General features: G+C 44.7%; 1 protein-coding gene across 7 annotated transcripts in view; it reads right to left on the minus strand.

Annotated features, from left to right (window-relative positions):
- The window catches only part of LOC144148806 (coagulation factor IX-like), a 48,690-nt gene extending 37,526 nt beyond the window's left edge, over nt 1-11,164 (minus strand). The window contains exons 1-5 of one of the 7 annotated variants that reach the window (XM_077680313.1): nt 10,986-11,164; nt 10,009-10,078; nt 4,036-4,094; nt 1,852-2,022; nt 1,132-1,290 (exon numbers count right to left, since the gene is read on the minus strand). In XM_077680313.1, coding sequence (XP_077536439.1) covers nt 1,132-1,290; nt 1,852-2,022; nt 4,036-4,094; nt 10,009-10,052 — 433 coding nt within the window. In that variant the 5' untranslated portion in view covers nt 10,053-10,078; nt 10,986-11,164. Of the gene's footprint in view, nt 1-1,131; nt 1,291-1,851; nt 2,023-4,035; nt 4,095-10,008; nt 10,079-10,645 lie in introns of those variants that run through there. The other 6 variants (XM_077680312.1, XM_077680310.1, XM_077680311.1 and 3 more) reach the window with 6 other exon arrangements.
- Between the last annotated feature and the right edge of the window lie 11,918 nt (nt 11,165-23,082).

A 23,082-nucleotide genomic window follows, 5' to 3' on the forward strand; every position in this document is an offset into this window, starting at 1 on the left:
GAGATGACGGTCAGAGACTATTAGCATGGTGAAGGACAAACTTGCAAAGTTTTAAGAAAGCAAGAATGGAAGCATGCGCACGGAGAAACCTGATCTAGCTCGCGGCATTTTCAGGTTTACAGTGTCAACGTCCGTCAATCACCGGGAGGAAGTTTCTCGGTTTATTCTTGTGCCGGATGTGTACCCGCTGACCTCAATTAAGGCGCAGTTCTCGAATTTTCACCGGCTCTTCCTGAAGGACAACGTTGCCGTTCCTTCGAGCGCTTCGTTAGAACGACTCTTCAACGTCGCCGTAGATGTATTTTCGAGAAACCAGGGAAACATAAAACATGAAAAGTTCAAGAGGCAGCTACTGCTTAAGCGCAACGATTACACTAAAAAGAAAACAATGATCCGTGAAACAAAACAGTTGTGCCTTTGGGCGTCAGTGTAACTTTAAAAGTAACTCGTTGCTTTTCGGGGAACTCCTGAGTTACTTTTTGGAATGCGTAACGAATTACGTCATTATTTTCTTTTGTAGGTTTACGGGAACATGTCTGTTCTTTTCGGAGTTGCTTGATCATTTTTTGTTATTCTCCTATTTGCGAAAACGATTTTTTCTGTTCGATTGTATAATAGACAAGTGTACTGAGATATACGTTGCTCACACCTTGTGCAGGGGGCTGAGGACCTCCGTTAACGATGAGCCGCTTTTCTCCCTTCTCATCTCTTCTCCTCTCCTCTCTCCATAAGAGGAAGGAGATGAGCCGCTAGCTTGCTGTTTTTCTAGCCTTGCTCTTCTAGTGGAAGCCGCGCCAATTTTTATTCCCTGTGGTCACCCTACGTCAGTCAGGCGACCCACCGGTTTCCGATGAGCTAGATGCATGTTCTCGCGGGCGTGATTGAAAATCATGATTGTTCTACACGAGCAACCACTTTCCTCTAAGGGATGGCGATGCGCCTGTGCAGCAAGTTCTGCTCGTCGGTTTAGAGGGTGTGAAATCGTGTAGAGCGTTTTTTGTATAGTCGGCCCATACGATAGCTACGGCAGTAAGCAAGCTGCTTTTGTAGTTGCGAGAGATTCGATGCTTTCAGAAAAGTAGCGCACTGGGCGACACGCTGTTCCTGCATGTGTCGGTAATAAAAACGCACCCCCGATTTTCCGGTCGTGTGGTGCCACTCCTAAGCAGGTGACGTAGGTAACCTTGAACTCGTAGTCCTTTACCACGTGAACCACGCTGCTTGACGACTGCACCAAGAGAGTCTCGTTAGGTAGAAGGCCTGTGCCCTTGACCAGAACACGTTCCACGTCTGCGTACAAAAGACACACTAAGCAACCCGCATTTGAGCCTCCCGTCTTGTGTCAATTTGCTATTGCAGGAAACATGCCTTCAACTTTGAATGATTACCCGTGATGAACATTTATGATTAATGTTTGACTGCGCTAAATGTTTACAGGAAAAGAACTACGGCACAAGTTCTCAAGCTAAGCGAGAACTACCAACTGCTTTATCAACTTGCTTTATAACGTAGACGGCGCTGGCTCTACTCGACGCATGCCGAAGAAGTGGCGCAAATAGCGTTCGGCCTGCGGTTTCAAAATGGAGCAGCCGAAATTACAAGCTCAAGAATCATTTTTGCTGGCTTTAGAGCATTATGTAACCACATAAACTTTACCGTTTGACCTTACGACGTGAGCAGGCTTCAAACAACAAAACTTTATAAAGTTACTAACTTTGGAGTTGAATTCACTACGTCTTCAGCAGAAAGAGCGTCAGAGTCCCCTGGAGACGGGCCGAGTAAGGGGCGTCAGATAGGACAGCGCCGGTGAAAGGGCAGCGACTGGAACTTAGTATGGTAACCATTACGAACCACTGTTAGGAAGGCGCTCCTTGACTTCATAGAGCGGTTGCGGCTCGGAGACGTGGTTTCTTTCTGACGGAGACGTCAGGAAGAAACTGTACACTGAATGGCGGTCGCTGTATAGCCATGCAGAATTGTACTCCACGTGCTGAAGAACGTCGGTGGCGGCTGGAGCGCACGCTGCGAGTGAACGGGAAAGGAACGGGAACCCCAATCAAGGGGCTTTAAGATATCTTCGAAGCGGAAATTCAAAGTCTGGCAATTCTGCCATAGTCAAGTTCATCCGAAAGCATTGTATGTACGATCACGTGCAGTGGGCCACACTGTCCAGAGAAGGGATTCCTAGGGTGCGTAGTTTTCAAGTGTTATTTCACAACTAGTTCAATGCATCTATAAATCGTTCCGGATGCCAACGTAGATTAAACAAATGCATGCTTAGACATGTTCAATCGTTGAAACCACCAACTCCTTATAAAATTATTAAACAACGCTTCGAAGTAACTTCTGAAGATAGAAATATGAACGCGCTTACTAGAACCGCAAATGGTGGACAGGGAAGGTATGGCAATTGTGATAGCTTTTGTGGATAACCCAGAAACCTTTGGCATGATCTTGAATCACTGAATGAAACTGCGGGTTTTCCACCATCCGGTAAGGCCCACCGTAAAAAAAACGTAACATCATCGACTGGGCCCCGGATCAGTGTGATGTTGCAAACACTGGCTGTAAATTCACCATGCAGTTGAATAACCTCATACACTGTGACGAATTTGTTTGGGCCGCCCAGCGTGTGTGTGTTTCTGGTCACTGATATGTTGCCTATGCAACCTCCGCCGAGGAGATGGCTGTAGCAATTGCATGCTTACGGAAGTTGACTATGCACGAGAAGATGCTGCGCCGTGTATAGGACTGCCTGGACAGTTCAAAACACGAAGTGCTAGCACAGCAAGTATTAAGCCATTGCCTGTCCCAACCTGTTTCGCGTGAAAGCAACAATCTAAGTATTGTTAGAGTGCCTCTTCACGTCAATGCCGGCTTTAAGGTGTTCGCCCGTAATTTTGCTCAAGGAGTTTGAAACGTTACTGTGTGAATCTTCACGCTCCATCTAAACCTTAGGAATTACCGAGAAGCAGATGCTGAAAAATTCCTTTTTCAGAGCCGACCCAAATGCGTGTCTGAGGTAGACAGCTGGATCAAATGTTGAATATTTTTCGTATTCTTATAAAAAACACCGGCTGCGAGTATTGTTTTAGGCTCTACAATGAAAGAAATGGCTCCGTATCTGCACGGTTTCGTAAAAAAATGCCCAAAGAGAATTGGTATTCTTCCCCCCAGGCCATGAAACTACCTGTCTTCTTCCATTCCCCTCTCGCTTCTCTATTGGTGTTAGCAACGGAGGTTTGTTCTTTTCAATTCCAATTTCCCACGTACACATTCCTTACGTGTCGTGTTTGGGACGGCGCGTACTTTTTATGGATGCTTTGTTCTGTTCTGTTTGGAGCAGCAGTACCCAAACTGTTTTTTACAATTACCTGACCTTTCTTCAACCCTGTTTCTTAACGCGTTGGTTTTCCTCGGCTTCTATTCAAGCTAATGGAACAAGTACCTTGAGGCAAAACAACACCCAGTAATCTTGTTAATAAATTTAGATGTTGCGTGAGATATGCATGAGGTTTCCATTGAGCGGTAGAAGGAAAACATCTATAAACAATTCTGGGAGTTTTACTTTTTTGGAATGTTCCTGTATACATTCTTCTTGTTCGCGCATTCTTTCACGTTGGCCGTGCCACTCAATCGAGTGACAGACAGGCACAACAAAAAACTTCGCGTTGCGGTAACGCAAGACAGACGACGGATGACACCCCATTTTAGATGTTAATGTACGTTTCACTAGGTCAACATCCCTGGACGTGATCACAGTCAATGAAAATGAGGAAACATACGGGGGCGATTGAAGACTATAGAATGCTAATAAAAACTAATACATTTCTTTTCTCGCGCATTTTATTAACCTTACCAGTTACTATGCTTTTCTGTTTATAATTGGTGTTCGATCACGCGACATATTTCGTGAGGTTGGTGGCAAACTCTGGTTCGACGCACTCGATGGTGAGATGACGCATCATTATTTATTTCAGGGAAGAACTATTTGCAAAAACTTTGTACACACTAAGGAGATGGTTTTCCGCTTACCTGCATAACGTTTCTGTCGTCGAAGAACGTTGAGTGTGCTTGACAACACGTACTGGCACCTGGAGAAAAAAACATGAAAAGGCTCGTTCATGGGATAACCTTCAAATGTCAGGTCAGTTCTAAGCGTTCGGAAATTACTGTCAACTGTCCGGTTCGAAGAGTTGGGCTAAAAGCACTGAATCATAAGGGTCCGCGCGTGTAGAGTTCGAACGCAATTCACAGAGTATTTATAGGTCACGTATGTGGTCAATTGGATAAAAGCTGGGATAATGCGACTGAGAAACAGTTCCGTAAATGAAACGTTGTTCTGAATTATTACCGGTGAGAGAATGCGCTATTTACGGAGCCAGCATTCGGCCAATAGAATAGAAGACGGGAAATCGCACTTGCCGCGGTTCGCGACAAACGGGTGAAACAATTAAGAGGTAGCGTAGACGATGGTAAGAAAAGACGTGGCCCTATACAAGGAAAGAACGGCGATGCAATCGGCGAGTTCGCTGCTGAACGACAACGCCCGGGCAACTTCAAGGATCACCCACACCATCTTCCTGGCCTGCAGGACTGACGACTTCTGTGCGCTGCCCTCAATGTAGCCCTCTTCTTTGACCATCGAACTTACTGGCAAAGTTCCACTTCATCTATTCGACACTGCGCATCAACGGCTAGGGCACCGTGCCAGCTCACCGCCACTGACCTGGTAAGTAAGCCCGAACATTAGTGCTTTGCCGTTTTATTTTCTAGTGACTGATTCCATTAGGTTCTTTTCTTTCTTGTGTGCATCGATGTGTCACGTTAGTATTGAAGTTAATATATATCGTTTGTTGTGTCTACGTCTGGCGCCAAATTATCTCATTTCAATCCACCAGGTCTGCTAATCCTCCTCCCCAACAAAACAACCCACTTAACAATCACGTTGCCTCTCCCTATGGTTAGTAAGCTGCTAAATACAGAGCGTTTATTTAGTGCTTATAATACAGCAGTGTTTGGTTATTTCAAACGGCTATAGCGAGTATTGGAGCGGCCAGTACATTGTTTCTGTTGTAATCTGTTTGTTGACCAAAACAAAGCACTAGGCTTGTGAGGGGGTTCGTGGGTGAGTAGGGAGGGTGGTGAAGGTTGGATGTCTTCTGTACTTGGCGCAGTGAAGGGACTCGTGTCCTTTTGAAGAGGGTATCCATTTCGTAAGCAACCAACATTGTACCAGTCGTGTGGATTCGCCCTTTATATCTGATTGTGCCAGTTGACCCGTAGTGTGCTCTTCTAGTGTGCTACGCTGAACAGGGTGGCTGTAGCTCAAAGGCAGTGGATAAGAAAGTTCGATATTTAGCAAGTTTGGGGGAATGGCCCACGAGAAAAGGAGGATATGCAGCGGGGTCTGTTTTTCTAGTAGAACTATGTGACAATCGGTACGACAGCTGCGTACAGCGCGTTTTTTGTTCTACTCAGCATGGTACTTGCCTAATAAAGGAAAGCTTGGCATCGCTTTTTGGGCAAGAAGTCCGTGTGTCGAGATACAGGAAACGTGCTTAACAGAGGAAATCACGAGTAAAAATATAACAAAATGAACCCATTCTAGCTGTTGTCGACTCCTTAGTCAAGGTGTTTTTTGAAGAAAAAGATGACGTTACCGCTCATTTGATCATCAACATGCTGCAGAAACCGCCGTTGCTTGGCGTGGACTAAACGGTTGCATTTCCGGTGCTGAATCTACCCAAACGAAGTAAAAACACGAAATATGCAAAACAAATAGCAGAATTATACGCTAGAAATTAATTGTTAATTTGGAATGGCCGCGGAGTCCAAGCGCACAGGATCCAATGTATTACTGCGAGACCACGAAACAGTTTTAGGATACTGTAGTGATACTACTTTTTGTGTTTTAATTAATGAGTACCTCACGAGGAAAAGTGCGAGAAAACCCGAGGCACCAGTATGCGGAAACACTTATTTGTACTTAAAGTATTTTGTAGTCATTTCATGGTTTCCAATCATAGTTTATGGAATAAGGTGGAAAAGACCTATTAGGCCACCAAGCCGAAACATGCAGCGGCAGATAGCGTACTTCTCCTTACTGATCTGAACTATGTCCATGATGTGAACGGCATAAAGAATAAGAATGAAGTACCTAAAGGACGTGAAAGCCCTGAATTCTAGGGTTAGGTCTACTTTGGCGTTCAAAGAACAGCTTTTCTCCAAAGCAACCCACATCGCCCTTCTCAAGCAAACCCCGCTCGCCGAATGTCAGCACAAAAGGAATAAAGTGCCATCCTTGCAATGCATTCCTTAAGATTACATGTAAGAGAAGTTGATACTGGTCAACGCCTTTTGGAAACGTTGCACGCGTATTGGCCTCGAGCTAACACGATAAATTCGTCTTTATGCTTTAGTATAGCACTCTGTGAACGCAGCCTATAATCATCAATATCAGCGTAATAAAGAAGACGGGTATTTTCGTGATTATGCGGAGCACAAGAGCCAATGATATCAATTAACCCAAACAGCCTGTCGATGACACCAAGTGCAGCAAAGCAGATCTCGACTGCTTTTCTGTATTCCTGCGATTGAAATTGGGCTGAATCTCGAGCGTGTAGGGCATACATTTTTCTCACAATATTACACTTTAGATGAATGGCGTCATGCAATCAACAAATGTCCGGACGCTTGTCGAGCCCTGAACCGTACTCAACGCTTTCGAAAATGGCGGTGAAAAGCTCTATAAAAGCGGAACTAACACAAAACACGAGCACCACAGCTAATGGCCGATGTGCTCTGAAGACGCAAATGTGCAGATACTTACAAACTCTTACCCGCTTCTTCGTATTTTCGTTACTATCTTCCCTTTCGTTTCTGTTTATTGGCGGAATGATACTCCCACCGACTGCTTTCCTGCTCTGCGGTTTCGCGCCTACCTCTTAGCTTATAATACCCTACATTTAATTTTACAGCTAGCCTTTGGAAGCTACTCAATTCGGTTTTATTATGGGGGTACGTTTTTCATATTAAAATTGTCAGAAACTTCCCCACAGCTGTGAAATTCCGCCATACTAGGCGCCAGGAGGATAGTAATGTGTATACCCTAAAACAAATTCATTTATTTATTTTTCTTTTTTACCCTTGTAGCCGCAGCGCCATTCCCTCATTACAATGGGGGGGGGGTTATACTACGCAGTTAGAACAACTTGGAAGTCAAAGAAATGCATTGCATTGCAAAAACAAAAATGAAAAATACGCCGTAAATTACAACAAACACCGGCACACAATGAACAGCACTAAGAAGCAAAAGTAGCGTATATGAGTGTTACATGCATCACCAACATAAATTTCCTAGATAACGACACAGTACAAATATCAAAAAGATAAACTATGTAACACGAAATAAACATTGCATGAAATCAAAGTACAGCTGAGACAGAACGAGATTTCAGCGAGTTAACATCAAGTTATCATTCAATCAGCAAAATTATAAACAATAATACAAGCACAACTATAAGCCTAAACCCTTTCCCTTTGGCGGCATCCAATCGCAGAAACAAATGCTTTTGACCTCCTAAGAACCCCGCGTTAAATGGGTTGGTGTGCAACAGCTGCTTTCTCGGTTTTTCTTGATATCTCGCGTAGTTTCTGGAAGTTTGTGCTAAAATTAGTTTGAGTGTTGTTAGGCAAAACGTTCATTCGAATGATACAAAGTTTCTTTCGCCTTGGAGCGACACCTACAAATCGGGGATTGTCAACTGGCGATACAGTACTTGTAGCAATTACCACCGTAGTTCCCAGGTCATGTAATTTCAGGCGTAATCACCTACAACCGAATAAAGTTTTAATGACAATTTTATTCAATAATTAGCGCCAATCATTGTTGCTGAGAGCGTATAGGTGTATGACTTGGGAACATAACGGAATCGTGCTTGCTAGTACACCTAATTTTTCTTAGTTATATCAAGCCCGTATTCGGTTCTGAAAATAAAAATTGCTGTCATAACAGGGAGAAATGTAGAAGTCATGGTTTTGATAGGTTTTTATAAATACCACATTGATCCATAAGCGTAAGGCAACTTTAGTAGCCAAATAATTATCTCAAGATAGGTTTTGGATACATCGCGATAACTATTTTTATGCGGAGGAGGGTTTGTTGCAGGCTTACAGGAACATGGCGCTAGCCATGTATACACGTTTCGCATTTTGTAAAGACGGTAACCAAGGTGTTAAAGGGACACGGAAGAAATTTATAAACATTGTTAGATAATTTGCGGAAATAAAAGGCTAGATGGCGTAGGCCATTTCTGGGGCGCGTCTGGTGTGTTCCCGCGAATGTATTTAGTATAAAAATTGATTCGAAACTGCGGTTACTCTTACTTTACCCCCATCGCCTATTTTTATAACGTTTTCTATGACACACAGTATTGTGGATTCACTTTACTGCGCAGAGTGTGAGGCTCACCAAACCGTCGTCAGGTTTTCAGAAGTCCACCGCGAAATTACAACTAAGCCTCAGAAAGATTTGCTCCCTGTTCAATTTATTTTAGTTTTATTTTTTTCTAGGGCGTAAACTTGTGCACCAAAATTTGTAACATTTGTTTGTAAAGTTTTCAAAAATCTACGAAAGCAATATATTAGCCCACTTGCGCGTATGCAGCTCTTTAGTGGCGTTCCGACACTTCGCTGGCTTAGCTGAACTGGAGTAATAACGGGCCTATACGTGTCCCATTGGTGGGCTTGTTCGAAATCTAAGGTAAGTTATGGCGGAGTACCACTTACAAAGCTTGGTATATGTAGTAGCGAGTTAAAATCAACTGAAGCGTGTATTTGTCAAGCGTAAAGCACACGTACGATATGTACCTTTTAGGCAATGTGAGCTAGCTGGCTGCTCTGCAGAGTGCCACTCTTCGCGGTTGCTTCTCCTTTCTTAAGGAAGTCCTTTGTTGGTGATCAGATATTTCTCCGGGCGTGGCCCAAGCTTACTGCAGAAGCGTTATTATTGAAATGGTTAGCTTAGTAGCTGATAATAAGAAAGTCCAACAAGTATAAAAATTTGTACATGACGGAATAGGCCTCAACGAAACTGGCTTCATCGAATAGTGGGGTTTAACTCCCCGGCGCTGCTCAGGCCATGAGGCGAGCCGTAGTAGAGGGCTCCGGATCAATTTTGATCGCCTGGAGATTTTTAAGTTGCGCCGAATCCTCGAAAGCACGTGCGGTTTCGCTTTTTGTATCCATCAGTAAAGTGGCCGCAGTGGCTGCGACGTGTATACTCCGGTAGCTGCACCAACCACAGCGCTAGTTGCATCTCCCACGGATTGGAATCACAGGCGAATTTAGTTGTTTCCCTTTTTGCCCTACTGGTGGTCTGGTATGATTGTACCTTCGACCTGGTGGTATTACAGAGAAAAGCCGGACAAGGAAGGTACGGCCCGCCTCCTCGCAGTTGAGCGTCCAGGATGTTGCGGTGGGCGTTCGTAGTGAACGGCATACGACACTTGTTAGCAGAAAGCGGTGCGGGAAGGCTTATTAGATCCGTTCCGCATCCGAAAACACAGCAGAAGAACGGTATGCTGACTTCTGAGATTTCGGGAATGAGGGACTGATTATAACGTCGGACCCCAAGCATTTTGTTTTGGAGAATTCAAGCGGAACTGATGTTAGGAACTATAAAAAAAAACTGCACATAGGCTTGTTGGCTATATAAAAATTTCCTTCCCGAAAGGAAAGAAGTAACTGTTACACCACCGCATGCTCAGACACAAGAACGTTAAAAATTTCGGCCTCACCCGATCACATGTCCCTGGTTTCGTTTGCCGGCCGCTGCGAACGCCGCAAGGAAATTTTTATACTTCCTGTCGTTATAAAAAACATGGCAATTGGGCTTAATATACGGCAAAAAGCGTGTTTTTTTAGCCGGTACGTGGTATACAGACAAGAACAACAGTTTGACAAACTCACTTCAGTGTTCCTTAAAAAAGCGAAACTGTTACTCACGTTAATATGTGGAGAACCCACGCTGACAACAGCAGATTTCGCATGATGAATGTGGCGCCCAATTTCAACTCTGAGAATAAATAAAAGCACCCAATACAAATCACCGACCTCAAATTGTAGTTTCAACATAACAACAAACGTTGTACTTAAAACTCTCCGTTTTTGCGTCAGCTATGCTCACTTTGCCGAGAGAGAGAGCACGGCGCTTTTTGGGGTCAGCACTGCTTGCACACCGCCATTGTCGTTGCTACGTCGTGAGGCGGAACTCTTCCCCGTAAAAAAAAGAAAACTTTCCGTGATCGCAAATTCTAGCTCAGGGCTGTAGTAATTAACGCTTCTTTCAGATGTACGTTATAGTTGGCGAGTGCAAAGAAAGATTGCTCCTATGCGGTGCTAGCACACGGTTGAATTCAAATCGTGGCTCCTGTCCTTTTCTACCTAAACAATTACTTCAGTAAGCATTCTGTTGGCTCAGTTTGTGCATAGCTGCTCTCAACAAGTAGCGTAAAACGGCACATTTACACAGGAGACATACAAATGCGCTACTCACAACGCTTCAGTTGCAAGTCGCGCATTTGTTTTTCTCTCCTATTCTGTAGATTCAGATTTAGCGCTATTTTTGTTGAAAAAGCAGTACCTTCAGTAGCGGAACAGTAGCATTTGGCCAGACAGGATCAGCGACAGTAGCGCCTTTCCACAAGGGAGGTAGCAAGCGCGAGTTCAATTTCGAGGAAACCGTGATAGGATTCTGTAGGCAAATAACGTGGAGTCTACAGAATAAACAACACTTCACGAAGCCGACGAACTTGAAATCTTTTCCTTGGGGGCCGGCTTAGGGTACACTCACCTTACATTTTGTTAATTACGCCAATTTTAAAACCACTGTTTGAAGAAAACGCGTCACACAACGCGGCACACGGCGCACAAACTATGAGCACTGGAGATGTGAACCGATGAATTAAGCACGCGCAACACACGGGACACTTGAAATGTCGACTTGTCAAGCGACGATCCTGGTGGGCTCGATTCAGGATCGGCTCAGTAGACATCGGCTAAGCGCGGCAGAATCCAACACCAACACACTAGTTTTGTCCCACGTATTACACACACACAGCCGTTGCAGCCGCGTTTCTCGCGTGAAAGCGCGCTTGCACGCCGCCGGAGGAGATTCTTCGGCACTCCGCGTCCTTGCCAAACCAGTTTCCAGTAAAGGGCGAGTTGGGAGGTTTGCCGGTTACGGCACGTGTGCGGAGACACGGCCTTGCGGTTGTAAACAGTGCCTTGAAGTGCTCAATCGACCAGTCACGTGATTGGCGATGCCCTGCACGTTACGGCCGAAGGACAATGCGTGTGAATGAACCACCGGAAACCTATTGATGAACGGTGTGAAGTTTCGCAACATTCAGGCAGATTGACAGACAAAGCGCTGATTGATGTCTAGTGAACTTGAAAACAGTGTTGTACACGTTCCTCTAAAACAGCAAGGAAAGCTCGTTCCTCGTTCCTTCCAAATTTTGAGACGAGTTCCCGTTACAAGTTCCTTTACTGCGAAAGGACGCGTTCTAGTTCCACTTCTAACATTGGAACGTGTCGTTACATTACGTTACATTACATTTTTTTATATTTAAACATGGTGTCGGATAATTCTGAGGTAAAATAAAGTGAAAAAATTAAAACTCACACTGACCTACGTATATTATACGAATAGTAACACCACTGGCAGCAGATTATCTGGAGATAAAAAGAACCCACAGAAACGCTCCTAGCCGATTTTTTCCAGGGAGCACCGGACAAACTCCAGGCATGTCTAACTGCGGTTTGGTGCTCGGTTATTATAGGTGAAACTCATATGGCACTTTCCCTTCAGCCTTACAAATGCGCAGTAACGTTGCTGCGCTTCAGATGTGCAAATAGAAAGTTACTCCCATGCAGTAACATAAGTAAATTTCTTGCATAAGAAACTGTGCCGAAAGGAACAATACATAGGCGTTTAATAAATGGTTATTCAATATTGCAGTGCATTTAAAATACTTTACACGCCCTTTGCAGGGAATTGAGTAAGGGGGTAAAAAAGTGCAGCTTTGGGAATCGTACATCACAAATTTTTGAGCAACAAAACACACCAGAACAAGTAATGGCTACGAGGTTCGCAACAAGTTTAAGTCAGAAGCCGATAACAAGCAAAAAACAAATGTCAACAGCCTAGTCACACAAGAAATCTACGCGCTAGAATATGTATACCGACCACAATCAGGGTAGTAGATAAAGGAACCAAGCAAAGATAGCCAAATATGTCAACGCGACGCACAAATCAGTGGCTGTCGCTAGAAATGCGCATAAGGGAAAAGTAAAGAAAACAACGTGGAGCCCAATCACGTACGTAAAAGAAAACATTGGCACATTAAAAATAAATGCCCAGGTTGAAACCGACCAACTAAAGCAACTCTAAACGCTGGCCGTCCACGTTTGGGCAGCCTCTCTCTGGTATTGTCCATATAGCACGCGACGAAATTATGCCGAACAACGAAATTCCCGTCGTTCGTCAAGAGGGCGCGGGCAATTCAAAAGGAGCTGGTACTCCCTTCGACCCATTCCCACCAGACCGGCGACAGACCGCGTCATGAGAAACTGCGTGTGTACTGTAAAACGGGGGACACATGTGCGGAGAGCGACGCGTTCTCACGCGCGGTTTTCCCCCCCGCGAAATCGGTCCTGTCTCTTTCGTGCGTCCTCCTGGCCACCGCTGGACCGGTTTCCAGAGTGCGAATAGGAGTGCGGATACGCGTCCCTCTCCGCTCATGTGTCCCCGCTTAACCAGGGGGATGAAACTCCGCCGCTTTTCTGTCCCGTGACGGCATCGAGCCTAACGTTGGAGGCTGTACTACATACGAGCATAAATGAACATTGTTGTTGCATTTTATATTTATTACCAAGTTACTTATTAATTAGGGAGTTTTTAATATGTAACTGAACTTAAAAGTTGCAGTTCGAGATTGCGAAAATACGAGCGCCACCCCGAGTGGAAAACGGGGACCGCGCCTTTGTAATTTGCACCGCTGAAAAGGGGTGTTTCTTGTCGCGCCCACAGGTATGCTACGATCCTCAGTGTTCCGACGGCCGTTTTTACCACCGTAAAGTTCGTTTCATCAAAACAGACGCATGAATGTTTTCGCGCCGTCATCACAGATAGTGCTGTACTGAGTGGTGCCAAAATTCTTCACGCCAGGCCGCATAACATTCTTCTGGATCCCGGTGGACGAGAGGTACGATCTGCATGCTGCTCGTTTTGCTTTTCTACGCTTGCACGAGATAGCAGGATGTGGTTGTGGCAGTAGCTTTATAATTTAAATAAGCTACACGTGCACTATTTGCTTATTACATTTTGATTGTCTTCTTTGACTCTTGGATTACGCATGAAATGCGCGGCAGAGCATCTGGTAATTAATACAATGTCTAAATTAGCTACACACGTTTGTTTATACTTGCGTTATAGGTTTAATGCGTTTAGGTCGTGTTTTGCATTTTAGCGCAAGTGAACGCACGGTATGGAGGAAAATGTATATGAGGCAACATATACAATACCTAATAGAAAAGTGTAAGCCTATCCGCACTCTTTTTATCAGCTTTTGATTGCCTGCGTTGTTGTTGTTATTGTAATAGTAATATTATTGTGAATATTATAATTATTATCAGTAATATTGTTATCGTTATTATCAGCCTATTTATGTCTACAGCTCGACGAAGGTATCTCCCTAAACTTATGGCTCAAAGGGTGGGTCCCTAGGTTCATATCGTGTTAGCACTATGCTTAATAAGTAGTGACTACATAAATTATTTCATTGCGTTTCAACTGTGTGTTCTGCATTTTCTGTTCCCGTGAATCAACGGAATATAGCAGAATAAATTTGTAGCAATAAATATACAAACTAAGCAATTACAGTATATGTTTATATTTCAATCATAATTCCGCCACTTATAATTTATACTTTAGACTTCAGTTCCGTGCTTCGAGTTTCAGTTATATATTCACAAACACATTCACAGAAAGGCAGTTACAGCTATAAGCCCATAAATATTTACACAATGCAAGCTTAACCTTTGCCGGTAATTTATTAGAGGTTTTTAAATAAAGTTTTTATAACCGGTTTACTGCAGGGCCCGAGAAATACCTGAGGAATACATAGTGGGCGAAAGTAGATATGCTTGAATAATTGCTTAGCGATTCTGGTGTAGGATGGCTGCTTTTGTCTGCAGAAATGTATTTTGGATTAGGAGGAAAGGTAGGTCGTTTCCACCGAACATTATGATCGCACCAATAGAAAATGTATCCGCGTCTCTTAAAAATAAAGGCTGATTTAAATTTAAAAATTGCCTTTACGATTGGTGTTGTCACAAGTCGTCTTTGTAGCCAAAATCAATTTAAGAAACAAAGATTCGAAATATATCAGATCATGTTTATTTCGAATACAGATGACAGTTTTCACTCAAAACTATGTGCGTCTGAAAGCACCATTAACGATAGCATTCATTCTAACCCAAATATACAAACGTGCTTGTTCATGTTCCAGATCTCGCGTTTGGCTCCAGTGTGTGAGAAGGCGGGACCTGGCTCAGTTACAACCTCGACAGTTCTACAGCAGCTACCGGCTGTGTCCTGCCCATTTCACCAGCAGAGACTACGCGGACCTTTGACAAACAAGGCCCCGGATACATATGCACTGGCAGGATACCTAGTCATTAGCATGCGGCCTGTGCCATACACTTTTGTTTGCGACTAAAAGCGCAAAATATCCAAGTTGTCGTTTCACTCTATGAATGGTACATTTAGGCAATAAAAATAAAACAACGGTACTCCTTATTCGTGTCTAGATTGTGTGTACTAATAAACCAAAACAACGTCGTACTTATATTAAGTTGTGCAAAAAGAAGTGGATGCGCAAAGCTTCATCCATCAGGACAAACAAATTGCTCTTTTGATAATGTGGCTGGTTGCGCAACATGAACAAGGTCGTGCGCCGGCATACTGAATATATTCCACTCGCTCAATTTACCTTTCATATGCGCCCCAAATGTATTTAGCGCTAAATCCCCCCCCCCCCCCCCCCCCCCCCACTCGGCTTTTCAGTCCTCGCTAAGATGGCGTCTCCCAGTGCATGTCTGCAAGGAACCGCCATGCTTTTAGTCCCGCCCCCGAACACCAGGGGTTTGTCCGGCGCTGCGAGCTTATATCGCGTCCCATGCAAGGTCTAGGAAGTTTCACTCCCCTGGCTTAACTTCAAGCAGTTCGGCATCCCGAGACACTGCGGCGTGCCAAGCCCTATTGATAGCCGGTGTTCCTTCGAATGAACTCACAGCGAGCGCAACCCCCCCAACCGCAACACACCCGCGCCTCGCGCGCACGAATGCGATAGTTACCCCTGGCAATATACAGATACGGTGGTTTCGCAAGGGACCTACAGCGCCGATCGTACTTTTGGACAACCTTACCTGGACTCTCCAGACCCGATGGAACGCACAAAGCATTCTCGCGGCTGCGCTATTCACCCGTCGAACGCCGCGTAAGCTCCACCGGCATGAAAGCCAGCACATGCTGCATGTGGCCCGCTGCGTGTTTATTCTTACGCCTTTGACTGTCAAAGAAGCACGTTCCGCTGAAGGGCGCGGGCAACTTGGACAGCTTGCAGGAAGTAAAAAACACAGTAGCTACTTGTGCATTTTTGTACTCGAGCCTTGACATCAAAAACGGCCAAATGCTAGTAATGTAACGTTTGCAGGAGGAACGCCGTTCCTACCGTTCCTTCATAAACCTAACGAGTTACCGTTACAGTTCCACCCACCCTTAATGGAACGGTTTCGTTCCTCCGTTCCTCCAAAAAGGAACTAGTTCCATGAACGCCGTTCCGTACAACACTGCTTGAAAATGTGATCTTTCTTGATAGGAAGCGGGATCATGGGGGTTTAAATAAGAGAAAGTTTTATCAATACACATTGCGGCTTACACTAGAAAACATGGCGCGCCGTAAACAAATTCGACATCGACACCTATTACTACTTGTTGCGGCTCTCGGGTACGCGGAGAACTTGCGGGCTTGCCTGTGTACTACTCCCTTAATTTGAGGTAAATGAGAACAAAATGAAACATTTTTAGCATCCATTTCTTATCAGCTCTTTGCGATTTCCCGAGGCTGCCAAAGCATTGGGCGGACTTTTTAGGTGCGGAGTACTTCAGGACCGCACAATGTCTGTCCGCGTCCATGCGCATAGCATTTACTATGGCAAAAAATCACACAGGCACCGGTAGGATTGGAGCCTGGGTCTAGTAGACCAGACAGTATCAGTCGTGTTACCCATCGGTCTACGACCGTGAGTTTGAATCCGAGAGCCAAAACGCTTACTCCCTCGCCTGTAGCGGTGCGGAGTACCTTAGGACCTTCCAACGTAACGTCCGTCCTCGTCCATCTGTGCGCACACCATTATCAAGCGAAAATGGCGAAATTCGATTTCATCTGTGAGTTGCAGTTCATTTAGGGAATAATCAAAGTGCAAACGGCTCAAATCAAATGACGGTCGGGGCAAAAATGGGATGTCACTCGGGGCGCTACTTTGATGTCATTTCGAGTCCCCGTACTCCGCACTCTAACCATTATCCACAGAGTGGAGATGGTGGCGTTTTTTTTCTTTGAACTCTCGACACCGGATGACCCTCTAGATCTACCGAGCCTACGACTGTTTTGGCCGTCCGGAACAATGCATTAGCTCTGTGTCCGGGAAGGGGATAATTTAGTAAGCACCAATTAAATTATACTTCTTCCCACCCCAGGACTTTTTGGCTGCCTTAAAAGCTGGCATGTCAAACCCCACAACCGCACAGGCTGCAGTAGTGCACAAGGAGACCATGCTCTGGCTGCAGATTAAACTTACTGCGATTTCCGAAGTTACGGGGTCAGTGGCCCTTAAAAACGAGACCGTACGCTAACTGGAGACTAGAGGTCAAACAATGCACTTTCTATTGTGGATGTTTATGCGTCATAAATCTTACGGCGGCCTACTTCGCAGGTGTAGAAAATGGTTGACTCGGTGAAGCCTGCTAGATTTACAAGTGTATAAGTTGCTCGCGCGAAGACTGATAATCAGCACAGCTCGATGTCGCCCCTAACATAAAGCTTGCTCGTACACCGTCGTTAACTGGTTCCCGCAGATCGACATACAATGAGTGTCAGGTAGCTTGCGATGTCGTAAGGCTCTGCTTCGAAGTTCTCAACGTGAGAACAAAGCGTTAGGCTGGACGTCCCACCATGGAGGGACGTTATCAAACGCTACACTCTTTGTCCATTCTTGGTTAACCGACCCACATGCTGCGTCAATTTAAACTGCTGCGTCAATTTAAAGCCGCTTATAAAGCGGCGGTTCAGGCTGCCTCAAGCGCAAGCGGCCCGCCAAACACGCGGCTTGGCGTTTAAGCGGTTCTCTTGAGGGCCGCCTATTCCAGAGGGCCACCTAAACCCCGGGCCGAGTGTTCGACGGGCCGCTGCCCGTAGTATTTCTACGCGGCCCGTTATGCTAAGCTATTCCCGCTTACGAAGCTGCCCCCAAATAATACGGCCGCTCAAATAAGCGGCCTTGTTGCTTTTCACCAAAAAAAGAAAAAAAAGCCACTCGGCAAGAATTGATTTTATCCGTTTTTTTTCGCCCGCTTTGCCAAAAAACGCGAGCACCCCGTGACGAATGCTCTAAGGACCCGTACGCTGCAGTGGCTCAAGCTTGATTTATGTGTACGTTCTTTTTACTAACCTCCGAAATGTACTAAGCAAGCGTCACTATCATTCCAGCAAGTGATGCTTATAAGGCTGATATTCTAATAATAACTGGAACTTGGCGATCAGCTGAAACACCAATTCTCGTTTTGTCGTTGGGACCTAACTGCACTTAAGGGAGGTGGCGTTCATTTGGCTATTAGCAAATTCCTTTGATAAAAGTGTACTCATATAAACAGTCCCCTTAATAATCTGGGCTATGGCCGAAATCGGTTTTTAAAATATTTTGATTAGTCCTTCTTACTTTATTGCTGCTTCTTACTAGGCCGGTTATGCTTCATATTTCTTAAATAAATATCTTGGCCTATTTAACTTGGTTTTACAATGTAGCTGTCATTGTGTAGTTGGTCGCAAAACTCGTATCGCAAAAAAAACCGCCAGGATCCAGTAGTTTTGACCAAGACGCCAAACGCGTGTTTCAGTCTAGGCAGGCATGCAGCATAGAGCTAAGTATTCGTGTAAAGAAAAAAACCACAAAAGATGCATCGAAACGACAGGATGGATATTAAGATGCCTGTAAACAATGGGGAACCCCCGTATGTTCCTGGTAAACATTAGGTTGGAAGCTGCTTACGAAAAAGTACGGTAGCGTTATTCTAGGGCGAGCAAATGTGTCAGGCTAGGCACGATCCAGCGTTTGCCGCCAGAGAAGCCAAGCACAAGTGACAAGCTCACCGAGACGACGAGGAAGGTTTCATACCCTTCCCCTTCAGCAGGTGTAGTGGTTTACAACAGCTTCGCTACACATCCACTTTCGCAGGGCGGAATGGCGGCCATTTTCTTCTACGCCATCCCCCCATTTCTCTTTTTGCTAGGTGACATAACCATTCGAACATAGCCTGTGCTTACGCGCCCCAAATATCCATCCGTTTACGGCACCAAGTAGCGAGTCTTTAAACATTTAAACTGTTTTTTGTGTTGCCCACACAAATTACCAAAAACATTCCTTACCTCTCCATTACATTTCCGCGTGACCTAGTTTCGAACACGACACTCTTGCCCTGTTTAAGCGATCAGTTATGGATATCTTCCTGCATCAGCATATCCGTTACGAAAGCCTGTCAGAAAACAAAAAAAAAAAACGTTTCGTCTTTCCATGAGGGCAAAGTACTGGGTGATTAACAAGAATGTCTGTTTGTTCCTGGATCATTTTCTTAAAGGGTTTGATCAGTGCACTGTAAAAATTACCTGAGTCATGTTTCTTGCGACGCCTCGGGACTTATCGAACCCGTATAATCCTATGAACAAAATTATTTCTAACCCCAGTGCACCCTGAAATACCCAGCACATAAAGCATCTTTAGAACAAGAAAAAGAAAGTGTTTTCATATGTCAGCTCAAAACTCTTGAAGCGTTCATCACTGAGCTGCCTAGAAATTAGCTTGTAATCAATTTATAGCAGCAATAAGGACTCCTAAAGAAAATATTTTACGGAATACGCTGCCATCGATGTTGTCAGCTGACGTTAAAAAATTTGCCTTATATATGAAACCAAGCGCTGACGGCATTATAAGCCTTGTCGATACCGCTCGAAACACAATTCAACCAAATGTTGTTCTAGAGTATCTAACGATACTTTTACAGCTGATGTTTTAGTTCATTCAAGAATTTCTCTACGTTCTCTGCAGGGATTTATTTAAGCCAACATGCCCCAATAATTATCAAACCGAATGACACGCTGCTTTAATAAATCCGCTAAACATTCTCAGGCCACCAGTACAGATTTGTAACTCCGAAGTTTTTCTAAGCAGTCAGGTTATTTTTCCAGCACACTTTCTATACTTTTCCATCAGTCACTATATAAGGTGTGCCTTGCCTATCCCGCGAATGGCAGGCGGGGAAGCTGGCTAAATTACGTAAATCGACTAACAAGCATTCTCCATCAAGTACCACCCTGCATCCCTTGCAAGCGTAGCATGCTTAATATTTCAATATCTTTTGTTTTTCGATCTTTCTCAAGTTGTGAAGTCAGATTCATTTAAAAAAAACACACAGCCTGGTTTCCGGAACACCGTTGATATGAAAATGCATGATTGATAAGTCTTGCCCACGCCCGGACCCGAGCTTTTATTCTTCTTTCTGGTCGTCCGCACAGGCCCATTGGGGTACTCAGGGGCGAGAAGGACTTTCCACAGCGCCAGAAATCATTCGAGGGCACTTACAAAGAACACAAATGAAAATATTCTCAAATAAAAACAATTCAAGCAAAAATACCCACACTTACGACTCAAGGCCTAGCTGCGAAGGGGAGCCAATAAAAAGTCAGTTTGCCGAAATGTTCATAACGGCAGGAAACGCCAGTTTTAAAGATTACTCTGAGAAAAGATCCAACAATATGTCCACCGTAATGAGGGGGAGTCCTCAGGACACGGAAGGCATGGGCGATGGCGGGAGGTTAGATGGGACGGGGTGACCATGGCGGCGTTGTGCTTGCCGAATGTCGATGAGAAACACCCACCATTATATTCGTCGGAAACGGCCTGCTCGACACCCACTCACTGGCGTGTGACAGGATACAGCAGGCAGTGCGCAAAAGGCAATGGGCAGCTGCCAGTAGACGATGGGCACAAGGCTGCTTGTCATTCACTGACGGGTTACAACAAAGTTGCCCCCCTGCAACGCTTCAAGAGCAGAGCCCCACCCATAGGATGCCAAGGCACCAACGCAACTCACCTGTCGCATCTCCCATTAATGATACCTTGGGGCTTTCCCTCCACGCCGGACATCACCTGAAGCCTCCCGGCCACTGGGAATATTGCCCACGATAGGTGGATGTGTCCATGCAGGTGGCGACAGCCTTTCTCAAGAAATAAAGCTATGAGACTCACCGGTGCCTCTCAACGTCGACACGGTTCCCGATAGCTAGACGCAGTGTAGCTCTTCTAGTGCTAACTGAAGTCGAATCGGGGCCAATGGACCGACGGAACATCCGCGAGTTGCTTCTGCTTACCTTCAACGGCAAAACTCTCTCTCCAAGGAGTTCTCCTTCTAGCAAGGGAAGTCGTCGTAGTTTGGGTTTCTGCGCTGATAAAACGCCTGTAATCATTGCATTTTGCTCCTTTGGGAGGAGGAGTGAATAGAAGGGAGACTCTTCAATACCTCGGCAAAGGTTGACCTGACTATTTAAACGCTCTCAGAAATGTATTTTCGTATTAGCCTCTCAAACTCACTTAATGCTTAGAAACTCATCTACAAACTAAACATTTCTAAACCTTAATGGCGGTGAAAGGGTGTATTCAATATTTTACACCCATTCTTCGCCTTCGAAGCCCCAAAATTTAGGTCCAGCACACTAACATGACAGTGCTTTTAAATAAGCGGTCTATACAACCATTTAAAATGGTGCACCAACAGCCGGAAAGGTTCTGATTGGTATTATTGCCGATTAAGGTGTTCACACAGCACCATTTCGGTTGGGTATTGAAACAAAGTGTATAAATATGCTAGTAGAAGGTGCGAAAATTGCACAAAAACTTCTGAATCTTCAAGTCACACTCAGCACTACAATACTTTTTCGAATGCACCAAAAGGTTTTTTCGATGTATGGGTATGGGGAAAGGAGAAGGGACTCAAATGCCTCTTGTAATCCTGAAAAATTTACGCAAGCCATCGGTGTCCTCAACAAAACAGAGTTTAGAAAATAATTTGTTCTCGTATTTTTATGCAGCGACAATGCTGAAGCGAATTTTCCGGGAGTAGTTGCCAGCATTAAGTTCTATCTTCATCATCAATCTTATCATCACCATCAGTAAAACCATAATCACCATCATCATGTGCTCATAACGCCCAGTCAACGATGAAAGTCTCCCGCACATAACACCAAAGATTGTATATAAGGCTTTAACATGTGCATCCATAAAGGGTTTCACAAGCACTACTTCCTACCACAACACACGAGTAAAATATGCGGCAAAATCTTTTTGTTGAGTTTCCATTCCGATTTGGTAGTTATGAATGCCGTCGCTGGCGAGGATGTTTAAGCTGTGGGGTGTAGCGAGCATTGCAAGGGACCTTTACACAGCCGACGTTTCATATAACCGAAGGATAAAGGTGTCCCCCACAATTTTCAACCACACTCCAACTGCGGACAATGATGGTCCTTGGAGGAAAAAGTGATGGTTTTGTTCCCAGAACCACCATTCACAGCGGGTTTTGTGTACCTGTAGTCTATCTTTGCTTCACCTACAGCGAGCGCGATGGAACTAATCAATCTAATGCAGCTTGATGAGAAAATATTAGGTAAAACGGCTTTCGATAAAACAATTTCTACGAAATGGCGAGTATTTCGGAGCCACGTCACAACACCTTGGTGGGGAAGAAAAAGTACAACTTAAAAAAAAAACTTTGTTTTAACGAATTACAAGCTAGCTTTCCCGCCCACGCCCAGTATATGTGGGCTACAATGTACTCTTGTGTGTCTGACGTTCTCAAAAGGAACTGTGATGGGCCCTTCACTTACATAGGTATTGGAAGGAAAGCCTACTGGGAAACATTTGACGGCCGCAGGTTGTATATAGATATTAAAATACATATGATTCTTTCACAGGGTTTTATAACCAACCCTTCCTGACACAACCAACCAATAAAATATGAGGGCAAATGTTTTATGAACTTTCGGTTAAGTTGTCAGTTCTGGTGCACCTGCATTACTCCGCATATACCGGCCACTGCAATTTCAGTGATCGATAGTTTTGTTTCTCCGAATGCCTGAGTAAAATTTTCCTTTTCTTTATTTCCTACAAAAATACCATAAAGATTCCATGATCACTACGTCTTTGTGGCCTAATATTCACAGCACCAAGATGCCAAAACATCCTTTTAACGCTAAGAAGAGCTCAGTTCCTCAATGACGCAGGAAACTCTATTGTGGCTGTGTTCGGTAATGCGAAAAATCAATCTCGAATTGGGTTAGAGAATTTGTGTGCATTGCAATTGACAGGCCGATGGTGGTTCACAAGTGAACGAATCTTTTGCAACGACGGCTGCTGAGCATCAGATATCGGTATGTATGAGCGCGATAGTGTTGCCATGTGCAGTTCCGTGATTCCAGTGCGCTCGCCAACGGCGCTACCCATCTGCTCTTTCGAGCAATGACCGGAACATACGCCACCGCACCAAAACTGTAAGGGTTGCAGTACGGGCTGGACCTCAAACCTTGAAGCAGTAAAAGACAAAAAGTTGGATACTCGCCTTCAAAGCAAACAGGCGACGTAATTCTAAAGAAAACACGATAGAAAACACAGCTGCTAGCCTCCCGGTCA

The sequence above is a fragment of the Haemaphysalis longicornis genome, unplaced genomic scaffold (assembly GCF_048455015.1).
Source record: "Haemaphysalis longicornis isolate Haplotype H1 unplaced genomic scaffold, Haemaphysalis longicornis Haplotype H1 scaffold_8, whole genome shotgun sequence".
In the NCBI taxonomy this organism is placed as follows: Eukaryota; Metazoa; Arthropoda; class Arachnida; order Ixodida; family Ixodidae; genus Haemaphysalis; species Haemaphysalis longicornis.